The sequence below is a fragment of the Bacillus rossius genome, chromosome 3, assembly GCF_032445375.1.
Source record: "Bacillus rossius redtenbacheri isolate Brsri chromosome 3, Brsri_v3, whole genome shotgun sequence".
Classification (NCBI taxonomy): domain Eukaryota; kingdom Metazoa; phylum Arthropoda; class Insecta; order Phasmatodea; family Bacillidae; genus Bacillus; species Bacillus rossius.
The window spans coordinates 124,425,182-124,442,536 of NC_086332.1; the positions used below are offsets into that span (position 1 = coordinate 124,425,182).

General features: G+C 42.6%; 1 protein-coding gene across 1 annotated transcript in view; it reads right to left on the reverse strand.

Moving 5' to 3' along the window:
- Positions 1 to 1,124: 1,124 nt before the first annotated feature.
- LOC134531227 (histidine decarboxylase-like) overlaps positions 1,125 to 17,355 on the reverse strand; it is an 849,422-nt gene continuing 833,191 nt past the window's right edge. The window contains exon 14 of the mRNA XM_063366899.1: positions 1,125 to 1,518. Coding sequence (XP_063222969.1) covers positions 1,398 to 1,518 — 121 coding nt within the window. The 3' untranslated portion in view covers positions 1,125 to 1,397. The remainder of the gene's footprint in view (positions 1,519 to 17,355) is intronic.

The window sequence follows — 17,355 nt, forward strand, 5'->3', positions numbered from 1 at the left end:
TTTATTGAGAAATACTCAAATACTTTCATCACTATCTTGCGCTCCCTTCTCGTAGCCTAACAAGGTAGTTTCTTTTTGGTGTTCCCCTTATATAGTTCACATTTATGTAATCCACATCAAGGTAGAAAATAAAATAACGTATGTGAATAAATAACCCGTCAAAAGTGTAACTGTAAGGAATAAACGGACACAGCGCGTCGCTTGGTCGCGAGACACGGCACTAACTGGCAGGCTGGCATTCATAAATGTGTGTCGAAGCAAATAGCTCAACTAATGAAGCCTTTATATCCGAACTTGCTTGCAGAACAAAACCCTCATTCTCCAAACACATGGTACGTTTTTGGAGCGAGCCTCTACTACAGTGTGCTCTTGCGCTGATAAGACACGACTTCACAGTATGGATACTAAAACTGTTGGAGTAATTGAGATAGTGTTGCTTTTAAAACCCAATTCTATTCATTGTAAATCGTTTTCACGCTGTCAACCCCCATAAAAATTAATAGCAAATAACTTTGCTGTTGATCAACATTTTTATGTGTCAATTTCTGAGAAAATAAATTTTAGGATTAAAAAAATTATATAACCGAAACATGTAGTGTTTTGGTCTTGAGATTTTATTGGTGGCATTTGAAAACATGAATTGATTAACTAAAAAAATTCTGAATTAAATACACTTGTAGGTTAATATTTTTTTACTTGTGACATTTTTGAACACTTAAAAACGTTTATCACTGAGGAAGTTAAATTTTTTTCTGGCTTCTTACAATGCCAATAAGTATGCAAAATATATCTCGCCTGATGCATATTTCAATAATATACAATATGCAAAACGCTTAATGAAAAAAATTCAATTTTTAATTCGTATGATTTATGGCAACAACATACAAAGAAACGAGGACAGTTCTAATGAAAGTTTGTGTGTGCTAGAAAGCGAGAGAAAGTGTCCATTTACTTACACACTGCAATCTAAGAGTGGGATGACAAATAGATTTATGCATATGGCCATGCTATTCAAAAGTAAATAAATAAAAAGTTTACCACCAATCATGAGATATGATATTTTTATCAGGAATTAACTCAAAATCAGGTAACAAGGAGCTAGCAAGAAAAATAAATATTTTTGTTGCTACACATCTTCTTAATTCTCGATAGCTATTTGAATATGTCATTTCTTGTAGTGTTGTGTTAGGAGCTCACTCATTTTAATAGTTAAATGTAGACTTCACGTAGCAATTTTCATACCACCCATAAATACTTTGCTTTTTCTAACAAATAAAAGGTAATGCCAATTTCGCCCATTAATTTATAGGAATATTTTTAACACACACAAACAAAATATTATATTTATTTAAGTTTTTATTACATGTTTAGTCATTTCACAGTCTCTAAGCTTCCAATTATTTTGGTAGCTGACTGTATTTTTTGTGTTTGTATAAAAGTTGAGTGGCTGTACACTGCATCTGGTCCCAGTCGTAAAGTAAATCGTTGTATGTTGTACATCGTGTTGCTATCATAAACCTGAATAACAGATACACAGCAGATTAGTTCTTGAACCATATCTTTCAGAACATTACTTGTACTCTGTCGACTCAGTGGGTAGAGCTACTGACTCTTGAGCCAAGGTCCTGGGCTTATCTCCCAGCTGGGTCAGGTCTGTCTGGGTCCAGGACTGGGTCTTATGTCGACCCTTCAACTCCATACTGCAGAACGGAATGACAGCCATAGTGGAATCACCCTGCTATGTCAGCATCATGTGCATCGTGCCTACGACACCACATTGTATGGTGTAGGACTTGCCGTCATATTTATATCCATCCAGATGTATTTGCTTTGCTCCCTCAAGGAGACAAGCAAAATAGATGGCTTGAAATATGTATCTAAATGATCGACATAGAAAAGGGAAATCTCTATAAAATATTTTTACTTAATAGCATGCTAATCAGTATCAGTACTTTTAACATAAATACATTAAACTTAAATAATTGTATTTCACATTGATAAGTACAGATAAATTTTAAAATAGTAAAATACATTTTAAGTATAACTTTATGTTGACTTTTACACATATATATAAAAGCCTTTATATTATATCTTTATAAAAAAATTAAATAATAGTAAGTTTTCCTTTTGAGTATACAGGATTATCGTTTTTCAAGAGGGACACACGGAGGAAGTAGCTGTGAGGCGGTTAGTTTCCCGGGGGTTGTCAATTTCCCCCTCAATGCTACATTCTCTTCTCATGCCTCATCTCTAATGACCCTGATAACAAGAAGGCGTAAAATCACATTTATTGATTCAACTATTACTACCAATAAACCAAAGCAATATGCTCCCACTGAAATAAGGAAAAAAGAAACCTACACTGAATGGCTTAAAGCCTAGGGTTGACCACTGTAGAGTTAACATACAACACAATTTATTTATCACATTTTAAAATAGAAATTATTTTAAAATATGTACTTTTGTTTTCTATAGTTCCAGGTGCTCACTGGCTGCAGGGTGGGTGGCAAAGATAGTCGCCCACCTCCAGATGCATATCAAAAATAATGTGGATAGCCTTGTCCAGTCTTGGCCCTCGCATTCTAGAATTTTTCTGCACCTCCCAATCTTTACAACTTGCAACTCGTATGGTTGAGCCTATGGTTTTCTGTGTTTCTATACATGTTTTATGTACACCTGCTTAGCTAGAAAATGTCTAGACTTAATATAACTATATTCATAGTTCCAATCGTCATGGCTAGCCAAAGTTAATAATACATAGTACTGCTTCCTGTAGGGTAAAAAAAAATGCATGATGATGCATATACGTTCATGCCTGAGATGCACTTAAAATCTTATCCACCCTGAAACCCCCACACATCACTACTCTATAGCTTTAATTTATGCTAAGAAATAAATTAATTACAATCAGTAAAGTTTACTCAGAGTTATAAAGAGTAATAATCCCTGGCAGAGACTTAACCAAAATTAATATCTCATCTCCTTGGTGTAAGTAACCTTTAAAACAACAAAAAATATTTTTCTAAAATCGATATCTGCCCTCTCTCCTCTATCTCCCCGTTCTCCTAAAGGGGATTATCTTCCCTTTCTGCAGGAGCAATATCTCTCCTCTCTGTGGAAGCGATATCTCCCCTCACTTTGGGAGTGCTATATACCCTCTCTCCGGGAGCTGTATATTCCATCTCTCCGGGAGTGCTATCACCCCTCTCTCTCCGGGAGTGCTATCTCCCCTCTCTCTCCGGGAGTGCTATCTCCCCTCTCTCTCCGGGAGTGCTATCACCCCTCTCTCTCCGGGAGTGCTATCTCCCCTCTCTCTCCGGGAGTGCTATCACCCCTCTCTCTCCGGGATCACTATCACCCCTCTCTCTCCGGGAGTGCTATCTCCCCTCTCTCTCCGGGATCACTATCTCCCCTCTCTCTCCGGGAGTGCTATCTCCCCTCTCTCTCCGGGATCACTATCTCCCCTCTCTCTCCGAGAGTGCTATCTCCCCTCTCTCTCCGGGATCACTATCTCCCCTCTCTCTCCGGGAGTGCTATCTCCCCTCTCTCTCCGGGATCACTATCTCCCCTCTCTCTCCGGGAGTGCTATCTCCCCTCTCTCTCCGGGAGTGCTATCTCCCCTCTCTCTCCGGGAGTGCTATCTCCCCTCTCTCTCCGGGATCACTATCTCCCCTCTCTCTCCGGGAGTGCTATCTCCCCTCTCTCTCCGGGATCACTATCTCCCCTCTCTCTCCGGGAGTGCTATCTCCCCTCTCTCTCCGGGATCACTATCTCCCCTCTCTCTCCGGGAGTGCTATCTCCCCTCTCTCTCCGGGAGTGCTATCTCCCCTCTCTCTCCGGGATCACTATCTCCCCTCTCTCTCCGGGAGTGCTATCTCCCCTCTCTCTCTGGGATCACTATCTCCCCTCTCTCTCCGGGAGTGCTATCTCCCCTCTCTCTCCGGGAGTGCTATCTCCCCTCTCTCTCCGGGAGTGCTATCTCCCCTCTCTCTCCGGGAGCACTATCTCCCCTCTCTCTCCGGGAGTGCTATCACCCCTCTCTCTCCGGGAGTGCTATCTCCCCTCTCTCTCTGGGATCACTATCTCCCCTCTCTCTCTGGGATCACTATCTCCCCTCTCTCTCCGGGAGTGCTATCTCCCCTCTCTCTCCGGGAGTGCTATCTCCCCTCTCTCTTCGGGAGTGCTATCTCCCCTCTCTCTCCGGGAGTGCTATCTCCCCTCTCTCTCCGGGAGTGCTATCACCCCTCTCTCTCCGGGAGTGCTATCTCCCCTCTCTCTCCGGGAGTGCTATCTCCCCTCTCTCTCCGGGAGTGCTATCACCCCTCTCTCTCCGGGAGTGCTATCTCCCCTCTCTCTCCGGGAGTGCTATCTCCCCTCTCTCTCCTGGAGTGCTATCACCCCTCTCTCTCCGGGAGTGCGATCTCCCCTCTCTCTCCGGGAGTGCTATCACCCCTCTCTCTCCGGGAGTGCTATCTCCCCTCTCTCTCCGGGAGTGCTATCTCCCCTCTCTCTTCGGGAGTGCTATCTCCCCTCTCTCTCCGGGAGTGCTATCTCCCCTCTCTCTCCGGGAGTGCTATCACCCCTCTCTCTCCGGGAGTGCTATCTCCCCTCTCTCTCCGGGAGTGCTATCACCCCTCTCTCTCCGGGAGTGCTATCTCCCCTCTCTCTCTGGGATCACTATCTCCCCTCTCTCTCCGGGAGTGCTATCTCCCCTCTCTCTCCGGGAGTGCTATCTCCCCTCTCTCTCCGGGAGTGCTATCTCCCCTCTCTCTCCGGGAGTGCTATCTCCCCTCTCTCTCCGGGAGTGCTATCTCCCCTCTCTCTTCGGGAGTGCTATCTCCCCTCTCTCTCCGGGAGTGCTATCTCCCCTCTCTCTCTGGGATCACTATCTCCCCTCTCTCTCCGGGAGTGCTATCTCCCCTCTCTCTCCGGGAGTGCTATCTCCCCTCTCTCTCCGGGAGTGCTATCTCCCCTCTCTCTCCGGGAGTGCTATCTCCCCTCTCTCTCCGGGAGTGCTATCTCCCCTCTCTCTCCGGGAGTGCTATCTCCCCTCTCTCTCCGGGAGTGCTATCTCCCCTCTCTCTTCGGGAGTGCTATCTCTCCTCTCTCTCCGGGAGTGCTATCTCCCCTCTCTCTCTGGGATCACTATCTCCCCTCTCTCTCCGGGAGTGCTATCTCCCCTCTCTCTCCGGGAGTGCTATCTCCCCTCTCTCTCCGGGAGTGCTATCTCCCCTCTCTCTCCGGGATCACTATCTCCCCTCTCTCTCCGGGAGTGCTATCTCCCCTCTCTCTCTGGGATCACTATCTCCCCTCTCTCTCTGGGATCACTATCTCCCCTCTCTCTCCGGGAGTGCTATCTCCCCTCTCTCTCTGGGATCACTATCTCCCCTCTCTCTCCGGGAGTGCTATCTCCCCTCTCTCTCTGGGATCACTATCTCCCCTCTCTCTCCGGGAGTGCTATCTCCCCTCTCTCTCCGGGAGTGCTATCTCCCTTCTCTCTCCGGGATCACTATCTCCCCTCTCTCTCCGGGAGTGCTATCTCCCCTCTCTCTCTGGGATCACTATCTCCCCTCTCTCTCTGGGATCACTATCTCCCCTCTCTCTCCGGGAGTGCTATCTCCCCTCTCTCTCCGGGAGTGCTATCTCCCCTCTCTCTTCGGGAGTGCTATCACCCCTCTCACTCTGTGGGAGCGGTATCTCATCTCTGTGGGAGCATTATCATCCCTCTCTCCGGGAGTGCTATCTCCCCTCTCTCTCCGGGAGTGCTATCTCCCCTCTCTCTCCGGGAGCATTATCATCCCTCTCTCCGGGAGTGCTATCTCCCCTCTCTCTTCGTGAGTGCTATCTCCCCTCTCACTCTGTGGGATCGGTATCTCATCTCTCTCTGTGGGAGCATTATCTTCCCTCTCTCTCCGGGAGCACTATTTCCCCTCTCTCTCCGGGAGTGCTATCTCCCCTCTCACTCTGTGGGAGCGGTATCTTATCTCTCTCTCTGGGAGCACTATCTCCCCTCTCTCTCCGGGAGTGCTATCTCCCCTCTCTCTCCGGGAGTGCTATCTCCCCTCTCTCTTCGTGAGTGCTATCTCCCCTCTCACTCTTTGGAGCGGTATCTCATCTCTCGCTGTGGGAGCATTATCTTCCCTCTCTCTCCGGGAGCACTATCTCCCCTCGCTCTCCGGGAGCACTATCTCCCCTCTCTCTCCAGGAGTGCTATCTCCCCTCTCACTCTGTGGGAGCGGTATCTCATCTCTCTCTGTGGGAGCATTATCTTCCCTCTCTCTCCGGGAGCACTATCTCCCCTCTCTCTCCGGGAGTGCTATCTCCCCTCTCACTCTGTGGGAGTGGTATCTCATCTCTGTGGGAGCATTGTCTTCCCTCTCTCCGGGATCACTATCTTCCCTCTCTCTCCGGGAGCACTATCTCCCCTCTCTCTCCGGGAGTGCTATCTCCCCTCTCTCTCCGGGAGCATTATCTCCCCTCTCTCTCCGGGAGCACTATCTCCCCTCTCTCTCCGGGAGTGCTATCTCCCCTCTCACTCTGTGGGAGTGGTATCTCATCTCTGTGGGAGCATTGTCTTCCCTCTCTCCGGGATCACTATCTCCCCTCTCTCTCCGGGAGTGCTATCTCCCCTCTCTCTCCGGGAGTGCTATCTCCCCTCTCTCTCCGGGAGTGCTATCTCCCCTCTCTCTCCGGGAGCATTATCTCCCCTCTCTCTCCGGGAGCACTATCTCCCCTCTCTCTCCGGGAGTGCTATCTCCCCTCTCACTCTGTGGGAGTGGTATTTCATCTCTGTGGGAGCATTGTCTTCCCTCTCTACGGGATCACTATCTCCCCTCTCTCTCCGGGAGCACTATCTCCCCTCTCTCTCCAGGAGTGCTATCTCCCCTCTCACTCTGTGGGAGCGGTATCTCATCTCTCTCTGTGGGAGCATTATCTTCCCTCTCTCTCCGGGAGCACTATCTCCCCTCTCTCTCCGGGAGTGCTATCTCCCCTCTCTCTACGGGAGTGCTATCTCCCCTCTCTCTCCGGGAGCATTATCTCCCCTCTCTCTCCGGGAGCACTATCTCCCCTCTCTCTCCGGGAGTGCTATCTCCCCTCTCACTCTGTGGGAGTGGTATCTCATCTCTGTGGGAGCATTGTCTTCCCTCTCTCCGGGATCACTATCTCCCCTCTCTCTCCGGGAGTGCTATCTCCCCTCTCTCTCCGGGAGTGTTATCTCCCCTCTCTCTCCGGGAGTGTTATCTCCCCTCTCTCTCCGGGAGTGCTATCTCCCCTCTCTCTTCGGGAGTGCTATCTCCCCTCTCACTCTGTGGGAGCGGTATCTCATCTCTGTGGGAGCATTGTCTTCCCTCTCTCCGGGATCACTATCTCCCCTCTCTCTCCGGGAGTGCTATCTCCCCTCTCTCTCCGGGAGTGTTAACTCCCCTCTCTCTGCAGGAGCGGTATCTCTTCTGTCTCTGCAAGAGTGCTATGATACCTTTTTGTCGGTGCGATATGTTACCTCTCTCTTGGTGCGACATCCGCCCCCTAACAAAGAGCGATACTTTTCTCTCTTGGGAGCGATCCATCACCTTGGAAAAATTTGCATGACCACCCTAGTTCTGTATAATTTCTTCCTGCATTGTTCTGTCATTCAACAAAGATGCCAACAAGACTACCTATCTTATGAGGGTGCTGCTGCAGACACTTCTACTAGTCAAGATATACAAGGAACACATTAATTTCGCGCCCAATTTGGGGCTCGAAATGTGTGAATAAACTTCCATTTACACTTTTTAACACAACTTTACTGCCGGCAGCAGCTGCTGGAACACCCTACTATTTTTAGAAGTGTTTCAAACATTTTATATAACCCAAACCCTATATTAATTCCTAGACATGGGAAGACTTTAACATCATCTGGGCATATCGTGGGACTCAATTGCACCTATGATGTCTGGGCCAGGTATACAAAGTCATTGAACAACAGACATTCCTCCACATCTGTAACACCTGTCGGGAGTAACTTTCGGAAGTACGCCAGTATACAAAGGACACTGCTCTCCTTTAGACCCGCCTTTGGACAGCTAGTCTTGATCATGTGCTGGATGTGTCATCGATACTTTCACCTCTCCTGTTCAGTGCACACTGTTAAGAGCACCATTCCTCATCTTTGAGCACCAGGCTTGGAACTTTACCCCAACCCTTAAAAGGACATGGTCAATAGGACCCACCACATGTCCGACCATGAGACAGTGAGGCCAAATGTCCAACCATACCTTTCAGATGCAAAGACTACAACACACCAAATAGGTAAAAATGATCCGGCCACTAACACCTTATAAGTGTTTACAAGTGAACATAATACAAAACTGAAGAAAGGTAAGTAAGTGGAAAGTTTCCTGCTCCATAAAATAAAACTAATTTTTATGGTACTGTGCCCAGTAAGATATGTCAGCCAATTACTTCCTACATTAATTGGGTAGTGCGATCCAACCTACGGCCATTTTTTAGTCACCCACATCCAGTGAATATATTAGCCGAGGTGGTCGCTAAGGACTTGTAATTTATGCTTGAAGGAGAAAGTGGTGTTCGCGACCCGAGACGGGTGGCGGAAGGCGCTAGTCAATTTCCCTGGCCTTCAATGTGTTGAGGATAGGAACATTAGCCGCTCTTTCATACATTCTGTAAGTTTACTCACTCTGGTCCGTCAGTTGCACCCCAAGAATAATTTCTGATGCTTTAGCGGCTGACTAAAGTCAGAGTTCTGAGTGAGTAGTATGTAAATGTTCCTCCGGCGCCAGGGTTCAGTGTTGAGGAGCTGGAGCCGAAACACCATCTTGGATTGTGACGTCACGGCAGCCATCTTGGATGACTGTGACCTTGACCTTTAACCTTGACCTTTGAACCTTGACCTTGGCCCCAAGTAGCCTCGTAGACTTGTAGCTACGTAAACAAGTAGTCTTTTAATCTTATAAAATAATGCTGCTGGAGTAGATGGAGCTTTGTAGACTCATAGGCAGTTGGAGGAGTCTTGTAGACTCGTAGAATTGAAGCTTTGTAGCCAAGTGGTCTTGTAGCCTCGCAGTCATTTGGAATCGAGTAGACTTGTATACATGTAGCTTCATAGCCACGTAGTTTCGTAGCCACGCAGCCTTTTAGCCATTCTGTCTCGCAGTTATGTATAAGTCGTAACCTGCTAGATCCTTGTAGACTCATAGCCTTGTAACCTCATAGCCTCTTAGACTCGTAAAATTCTAGCCAAACATCATAGGAGCTGTTGAAGCAAAGGGCAGTTGGAGCCAATGACGGTTGGAGCCAATGACGTTTGGAGCCAATGACTTTTGGAGACTAAAGACGGTTGGAGTCAATGACTGATGGAGCCAATGACTATTGGAATGAATGACATTTGGAACTAAAAACTGTTGGATTCATAGACTGTTGGAGACATTATATCCTAACTTATCATTGACGATCGCATCCTACCGAGTTGAATGAACGAGAGAATGCACCTCCTTTTCGTTAAATGAGCTTTAGTTTTGAATGATTTCGTCCAAATGTGCTTATTTTTCATTAAATGCTTGTCCTACGCGAACGATGCGTAGTCATTGTGTGAACATTGCGTATATTGCGTATGTTGCGTATATTGCGTGTACATTTGCATGTATTGTGCGTCAATTGCTAGAACATTACGTGTTCTTTCAGTTTACTGTGTGAACTATTTCTTCATTTAGTTTCCTGTGTGTACTGTGTGTTCATTACATTTATTGCGCGTAAATTTAGTGTATTGCGCGTACATTGCGTGTTGGAGCTTTGGAGCTTTGGAGCTGTTGGAGCACTTGAAGCTTATGCCCAATTGGAGCATAGGAGCTAAATGTAGATGGATCTGATGGCGCGAATTGTAGCTCTTGAAGCCTAATGTAGATGGATATGATGACACGTATTGAAGCTCTTGGAGCCTAGCGTATATTGGTGAGGTTGAATTCATGAGACGAGAACATATCATATATCATCGAATTTTTTCGATCGTATAATGTCGTTTTGACTCGTGCATTATAGTAAATGGTTCTTGATTTGACAAGCGTATTATTCCATCGGGTGCATGTATATAAGCGTGTCCTATACAGCAGACCGTTCAGTATGTTACTGACGTCAACGGTGTAAGGATCACCTAGGCTGGTATTTATAGTCGCATCTTGAGCAATGTCTTGAGACCGTCTTGACGAAGACGGTCTTGTTTCTCAAGGCAGCGATTTCAATCTCCATGTTTCATAGTCCGCGAACAAGACGAGCTTCATGAAGACTGCATGCTCAAGCAAGAGCTTGTTTGCCGTACTTGGCTTGACGAAGCACTTACTTGAGACAGCCGAAAAGACACGAGCATACACGAACTTTGGCGATCGAACTGTTTTCGTTAAATATTCTGGTACTATTCAAACCAAGCACTGAAACCCCAGAATTTGAGGCTATTTATAGTAACAAGATTTAGTGAGTATATATCACTACATTCGAAGTGCGTTTGTACGTTGATGTGAGGAATTCGTTTATTGTTTTAATACTCTTGAATCACACATGGAAAAATTAATGTTTTACGACCACAAATATGCATACCTTCTAGTACATCTCAGCTTGTGTCACTTGAGATGAATGAAATTAAGAACTTTATAGCCTTTTGTCTTTCCTGTGCAAGTTTAACATTAAGAAATTATGTATCTTACTATTTAATAATACCCTTTTAAAAATAATAAAATTAAGTTAGCATCTTCAGAACTGTTAATACTGAATTACTACTTGTTTAAAAGCTACCTGTCTTTACAGAATTGTCAAAAAATATTTCAGGTAGTGAAAAACTTTTTTTTGGAGAAAATGTCACTCTGCTTCAGCTTCAGGATAAAGTACAGTAAATGTTAGTTTAATAAAAATATCAGATTTAACTACACAGTAAAAGAAATTTTTTAATTTAAGTAAGAAAAATGTATGTTTAGAATTATAACAATAAGTTTGAACGAATCTGATAAGGGTACATAGTAAGGAACTTAAAATTTTGTAAAACCCTTTATAAAGTGTTTGTTCATCAATAATATAAGACATTAATTTCCTTACATAATAGGTTAATTTTTCTTGTTCAAGTTACTTGTGATTCTATAATTTAATCTTATTATAAGTAAAATATATAGACTACAGTATGTATCAAAGCCTACTGCGTATGAAATAACCAAATCATTAAATTGAGCTATGTATTTAAATATATTATAACAATTAGATTTTTAAAAACTAATCTAATAAAATTTCTCTTAAAGCTATATTTGCATTTTTCATTTACTGTAACTATAAAATGAAAATTTTCTGAGTGCCAGGATTTGAACCACATTCGCATTTTTTGCTCTATCTACGGATCTTGAAATCCATCTCCCTAACCATTACACTACGAAACCTCTTTCGAGTTGTTGTGGAAAATTATGTTATATCAATAGTGTACTAACACTTTTTCTTAAATTATTTTTAATGAATTTTGGGTGTCACGAATGTAGAATTAAATTTTCTGATTGTGATATGTACCATCAACCATCATTAAACGCATCGTTTTCCACATCCATTGTACTCGTTCTGTGATCGATACGTAAATAAACGTGTCTGTTTAGCACTTGAAAATGTAACCACTGGTCACAAACAAACACTAAACTCATTTAAAATACATATAAAATTGCTTCAGCACTTCATACAGGATTTATTTAAGTTTAAAAATACGAGGTTCACGAGAATCCGCCATTTTATACATTGCGATCAGAACAAGCAATTGCTTGAGACATGCCTGCAGTGGTCTTGGCAAAGACGATCTTATTCGTGTTCTTAAGCACGGTCTCAGCGACTATGAAACATGCTTCTACGATGGTGTTCTCAAGCAACGACTATGAGACAGGAGAATGCCCTCTCATAAATAAGAAATATGTGACTATCATAAGATAGTCTTCATCAAGATTGTCTTGTTTGCGATCACTTGAGATCATCTCAAGCAACCTCTATGGCACACAAATGTTAAATAAGAATGCATATAAGAATTTCTTGACGAAGGAATTGCTCAAGACGTGAATATAAATACCACCCCTAGTTTGTTTCATCTGGTACATAAGTCGTGTAAATACTTGTTCTTACGAACTCGATGGCATCTTTACCGACTTTAACGACGAACTTGATGGACGTTGTACTATCGTTTACGGGAACCCTGACTTCAGTGACGATGAAGAAGGTGCAGATACCGTTGACAACGACTACGCCAACATTGGATGAAATTTCATCAGTCGTGGTACCACTAGCAGAAGAGAGCTTAATGACTACAGAGCTGGCTGCGCAGGAAACCACGATGAACGAAGTTTCGTCCTCGATGGAGATTTCATTAGTTGCTGATTTGACAACAACTAACGAACATCGGTGCTGTGACTGCAACAAGATTTTCTCAAACAACAGCAATGCTCGACGACACGAGAAGAGTGAATGTGTCAAGAACCTTTATCGTTAAATGTTTGTTTGTGTGAAATGTCATAAGCAGTTTGCCAGAAAAATAATATGAAAACGCACGTGAAGACATGCAAAGGTCCAGCTGCGCGGCAGAAAGTAAAGGTTTCGGTGCAACAACGAATGATTAACGTGCATAAGAATATACCTGGAAATGGTATAATTGCAGTAACATCGTCATCTGTTTCGGGTCTGGAAGGTTCGTATTCATCAGCACGGTATCCTTGCAGCTACTGCGATATGACGTTCGCATTTTCCCATGTTGAACGGAGACATGAACGGTGTAAATGCAAGAAGAATCCTTCTCGCATGAAGTTTCGTAGCGAAATATGCAATGGTTAAGTCCGTGTGCCTACTGATGTACTACCTGCAGAAATTTCGACTCATCGGTTTTGGTTGAAGACACGTGAGCGTACAGGTAAAGAACAGATGAGCATCAACCGATTGGTATGACGTCTGGACATGAAACTAAACCTAAGACTGTTATCAGTGCTATACAGATGAATGAGAATGGCTTCTACTTGGCGCAGTCTGCATTTCGTGGAACATTGAAGGACTACTATTATCTAAATACGATTAGTGAGTCAAAAGACATTAGTAATTTTCTTGACGATATTAGACAGAACATAATGAATCAGCATACCGATGACGTAGCAACAAACGGATCTTTGAAATATAACTTGTCATTGGACTGTAGATATGGAAAGCCATATTCATTCGATGACAAAGTGAAGAAGTGTGCATTCAAGACAATGGCTGCAGCAATTTATAGTTCTGGCGATGTGAAGCAAACTGTTAAACACGGTATCCAGAAACTTTGACAAGAAGAGGAGGCTTGTCTGTAAAGGTTCTGATTGGTCTCTGTCTATTATAAACCGATTGGAGCTAAGAATTAGCCATTTCACGCCTATGCAGGCCTAAATGATTATAAAATTGATAACTTTCGTAATTGTTCCTGTAGTAGAATAGAAATTATGTAATAAATTTAATATTTGTTAAAGAACTAGCGGTGTTTTAATCCTCGAACCTGACACTTTTCTGGTATTTTAATTAAATATATTTTTAGCTTCGTTCAAAGATCGAACCAAGGACGGGAATCGACCGAATCATTCCGTATATTTATAAGTTATTTATTTATTGAATTTTGGAATTTTTTTATTAAAATCGGAGAATAAATAATGATTTTCAAGATGGCGTCCATAACGATAATTTATACAGTGGTGCATAATTCAAAGTGTCGCGTTTGTGGTGTAAGATGTTTTTATTACTTTTATTGAGAATAATTTAAAAATACTCATACATTACTGGTTAACTCTCGCCAGGAATCGAACCGAGGAGCGAAAACAATTAAGTAACTAAACATTTGAAGCAGGCAATTTTTTTAAATATTTTTTGGAATTTTTTCGGAATTGCTAACATTAAAATTACGAATTTTTAAGATGGCGACCGTAACGATAATTGCAACAGTATTTTTAAAGATTTTTATTAAAATTTAATTAATGTATATTTTTAATGATATTTCAATTTTTCCTGATTTTCAAGCATTGAAATTATGGATTTTTATACTAGGTGACAAAATATATGCTATGAAAAAAAGTGGTTTGGGTCAGTCTTCCAGCAGCCACTGTGAGGGAAGGATCGCTAGCCAGTTTTTTTTTTGTCCTCACTGGGTTCGTTCCGAGGACTCCGATCTACAATTAAAAAGATCGTTTTTTAAATTTTTTTATTCAAATTTTATTAATAGAATTTTTTATAAATTTTAATTTTTTTCATTAAAATCGGATAATAAATAAATATTTTCAAGATGGCGGCTGTAATGGAAATTGCAACGGTGACGTCATACTCCTAGATGACATCAGAGGCTTATCGGAGGCTGTAGACAAGGATGCTTAAGCCTCTTTTAAGATTTTGTGTAAACGAGAAAATTTGTCTCAAAATGGTAATTTTTGATTCATTTTGAGTCATTTTTAAGGAATTTTGAGGAATTTTTGAGTCCAATATGGCCGCTGTGACGATAATTGCAATAGTTACATCTTAATACAAGATGGCGGTTCTGTCTCAAAAAGTTGATGATGGTTCGAATCACAGCGCTTGCAATGTATTTTGCATAAAAAAATAATATTTAATATGTCGTTAAGTACCATAATAGCTATGATAGGTAATGGAACATCGACCTTATGTGATGAGACAGAGCGACGCTGGCATTCTCTAGGAACAAACAGCAGAAACAAAGTCGACGGTATCCATGTTGGCGGCCTCCAGTGGAACAGAAAAAAAATCAAGAGCGATGCTGGCGCTCTCTAGGAACAAACAACAAAAAAAATTCGACGGCAATTAAGATGGCGGCTTCCAGCGGAAAAGAAAAAAATCAATATGGCGGCCATGACGAAAATTTCATCAAGAGTGAGGGGGTAAAGCGATTTAAGATGGTGGAACCAAGATGGCGGATCCAATATGGCCGCCGGGGTAAAGGTCAGGTCAAGGTCACGGTAATCCAAGATGGCTGCCGTGTCGTCACAATCAAAGATGGCGGTTTGGCTCCAGCTCTTCAACCCTGAACCCTGGCGCCGGAGGAATATTTACATAATACTTGAGTGTGTTTGAAGGACTAGTGTTTTCACTTTTAATATTGTTATTAATTATTTTCGTGTGCAAACACTGCCATTTAAGGAGTTAAAACATTTTTTGTTCTGTTATGCATATTTTCTTAAATCATTCTTGCAATGTGTAATATTGGTTTAGTACAAATCTTTGAACATACACCATTGCAGTTTAGCACTGCTTGTCATGAAAAAAACCTTCAAGTATGCAAAAAAAAAATTAACCCACAGAGAAAAATCTTATAAAAGCCGATGTCAAACTTTTAAAGTCAGACAGCAGAAAATTCCGTGACAGGTATTTAATAAAGAAAAAAATAACAGCACAAACGAATACAGGTCGCTTAAACCTATTAGACACTTTCCTATACCCACGGACCCAACGCTTTAATACCTGGAGGGGGCGGGGGGGCATGCTTCTCAACAACCCCCATACACAAATCCTGGCTACGCCACTGGTTCCCATCATCAGGCACAAACAGACTGTGTTAATCGGTGTTGTCATTATGTTGTCCTCAATACCAGTTTAGTATCATCATTGGATTTGTGTGTTCGCTGTCTTGTTCAATGTTGTTGACGTCTGAATTTACTGTTTTTTAAGCTGTTTCGTAGAAATAAGTCCACTGTGTTCTTGTGTGCTGTTATTTTTTCATGACTAAATTCTTTCTATTAAATATTCTGTTCTTTGATATTTAAAGTTTGGCATCGGCTGATTTAGGCATATTCTCTGGGTTTATTTTGTTACGATTGGTTCATTTGGTTACTGGATTGACGCTACTCGCAGCGATTGGAAGGTGTGGCCGCTCAGATTGCCTGAGGGTTAATGGACCCGCGAAACTTGTGCCAGGTCGTACAAGAACTTTATCGTTCATTTGACTTAAGCATATCAGTGGAACTTCCACCTTATGTGTAGGCTTTCCACACACTATGGAAGAGCGGTATTAATAATATTCTGGGCTATATAAACGTTGCCCTTGGTGTGAGTATAAATCCCAATTTTGTGCAGCGACGAGGCAGAACTGTTTGAGAGAGCTACAGAAGTAGTATGTTTTGGTATGTCCGAGCCCAGGCTTGAGGAATGAATTTGGGAATTTTCTACGCCATCTTAGATTGTGACGTCACGGTGGCCATCTTGGATGACCCTGATCATTTACCTTGACCTTGGCAGTAGTCCTATGTAAATGGGGCTCCGGGCACATGGAGTCGGAGTGTGGTGCGTGGTGCTTGTTGTCGACCGACCTCTTTGACGTCACGGCGGCCATCTTGGACTCAAAAATTTCTCAAAATTTCTCAAAAATGACTCAAAACGACTCAAAAATTCCTGTTGCGAGGGAAAATTTCCCGTTTTAGTCCATACAAATACCAGAGGCTGAACATTTCCATATAGAGGCTTAAGTATCCATGTCTACAGCCTCCGATAAGCCTCTGACGTCATCATGGATTATGACGTCAACGTTGCAAATTCCGTTATGGCCGCCATCTTTAAAATGTTTATTTATTATTAGATTTTAATGAAAAAAATTAAAATTTATAAAAAAATTAAAATAATAAAATTTTAATAAAAAAATTAAAAAACAATCATTTACAGCTTGGAGCTCGGAGTCCTCGGTTAGAACCCGGTGGGGGCAAAAAAATAAACATGGCGGCCATTCCTTCCCTCACAGTGGCCGCTGACTGACCCTCGCCACTTGTCTCATAGCATATATATCATCACTTGAAATTTAGATACCATCTTCAAAATCATTATTTATTATCCGATTTTAATAAAAAAAATTCCAAAATTCATTAAAAAATTAACTTATTAGAATACTGAATAATTACTTCGATAACTGTCCTTGGATCGAAATTGCTAAGAGCCAAAAAAAAAAAAAACAGATCCTTCCTCCACAGAAGCCACCTACAGACTGAAATGCCGCCACCAATACCAATGCATGTACCGCCAGCTGGTATGACGACATGTCCGCAATCTTGTCTTCATCCGCTGGAGACCACCATCTTGTTTTCGTCTGCTAAAGTGTGCTGATACCATGTAAGTATAATTAACTAGTCACCATACCTCTGTCCTCAACTGTTGGCATTGAACTTTGACCTTGACCTTGAATTTGATCTTGACCTTGACTTTGACATTGACCTTGAAATTGAACTTGAAGTGGAAATTCGACCTTGAACTTGAAATTTGACCTTGCAATTTTACATTGACCTTGAAATTTGACCTTAACCTTGAAATTTGATGTTACCCTTGACGACCATCTTAGATCCGGCATTT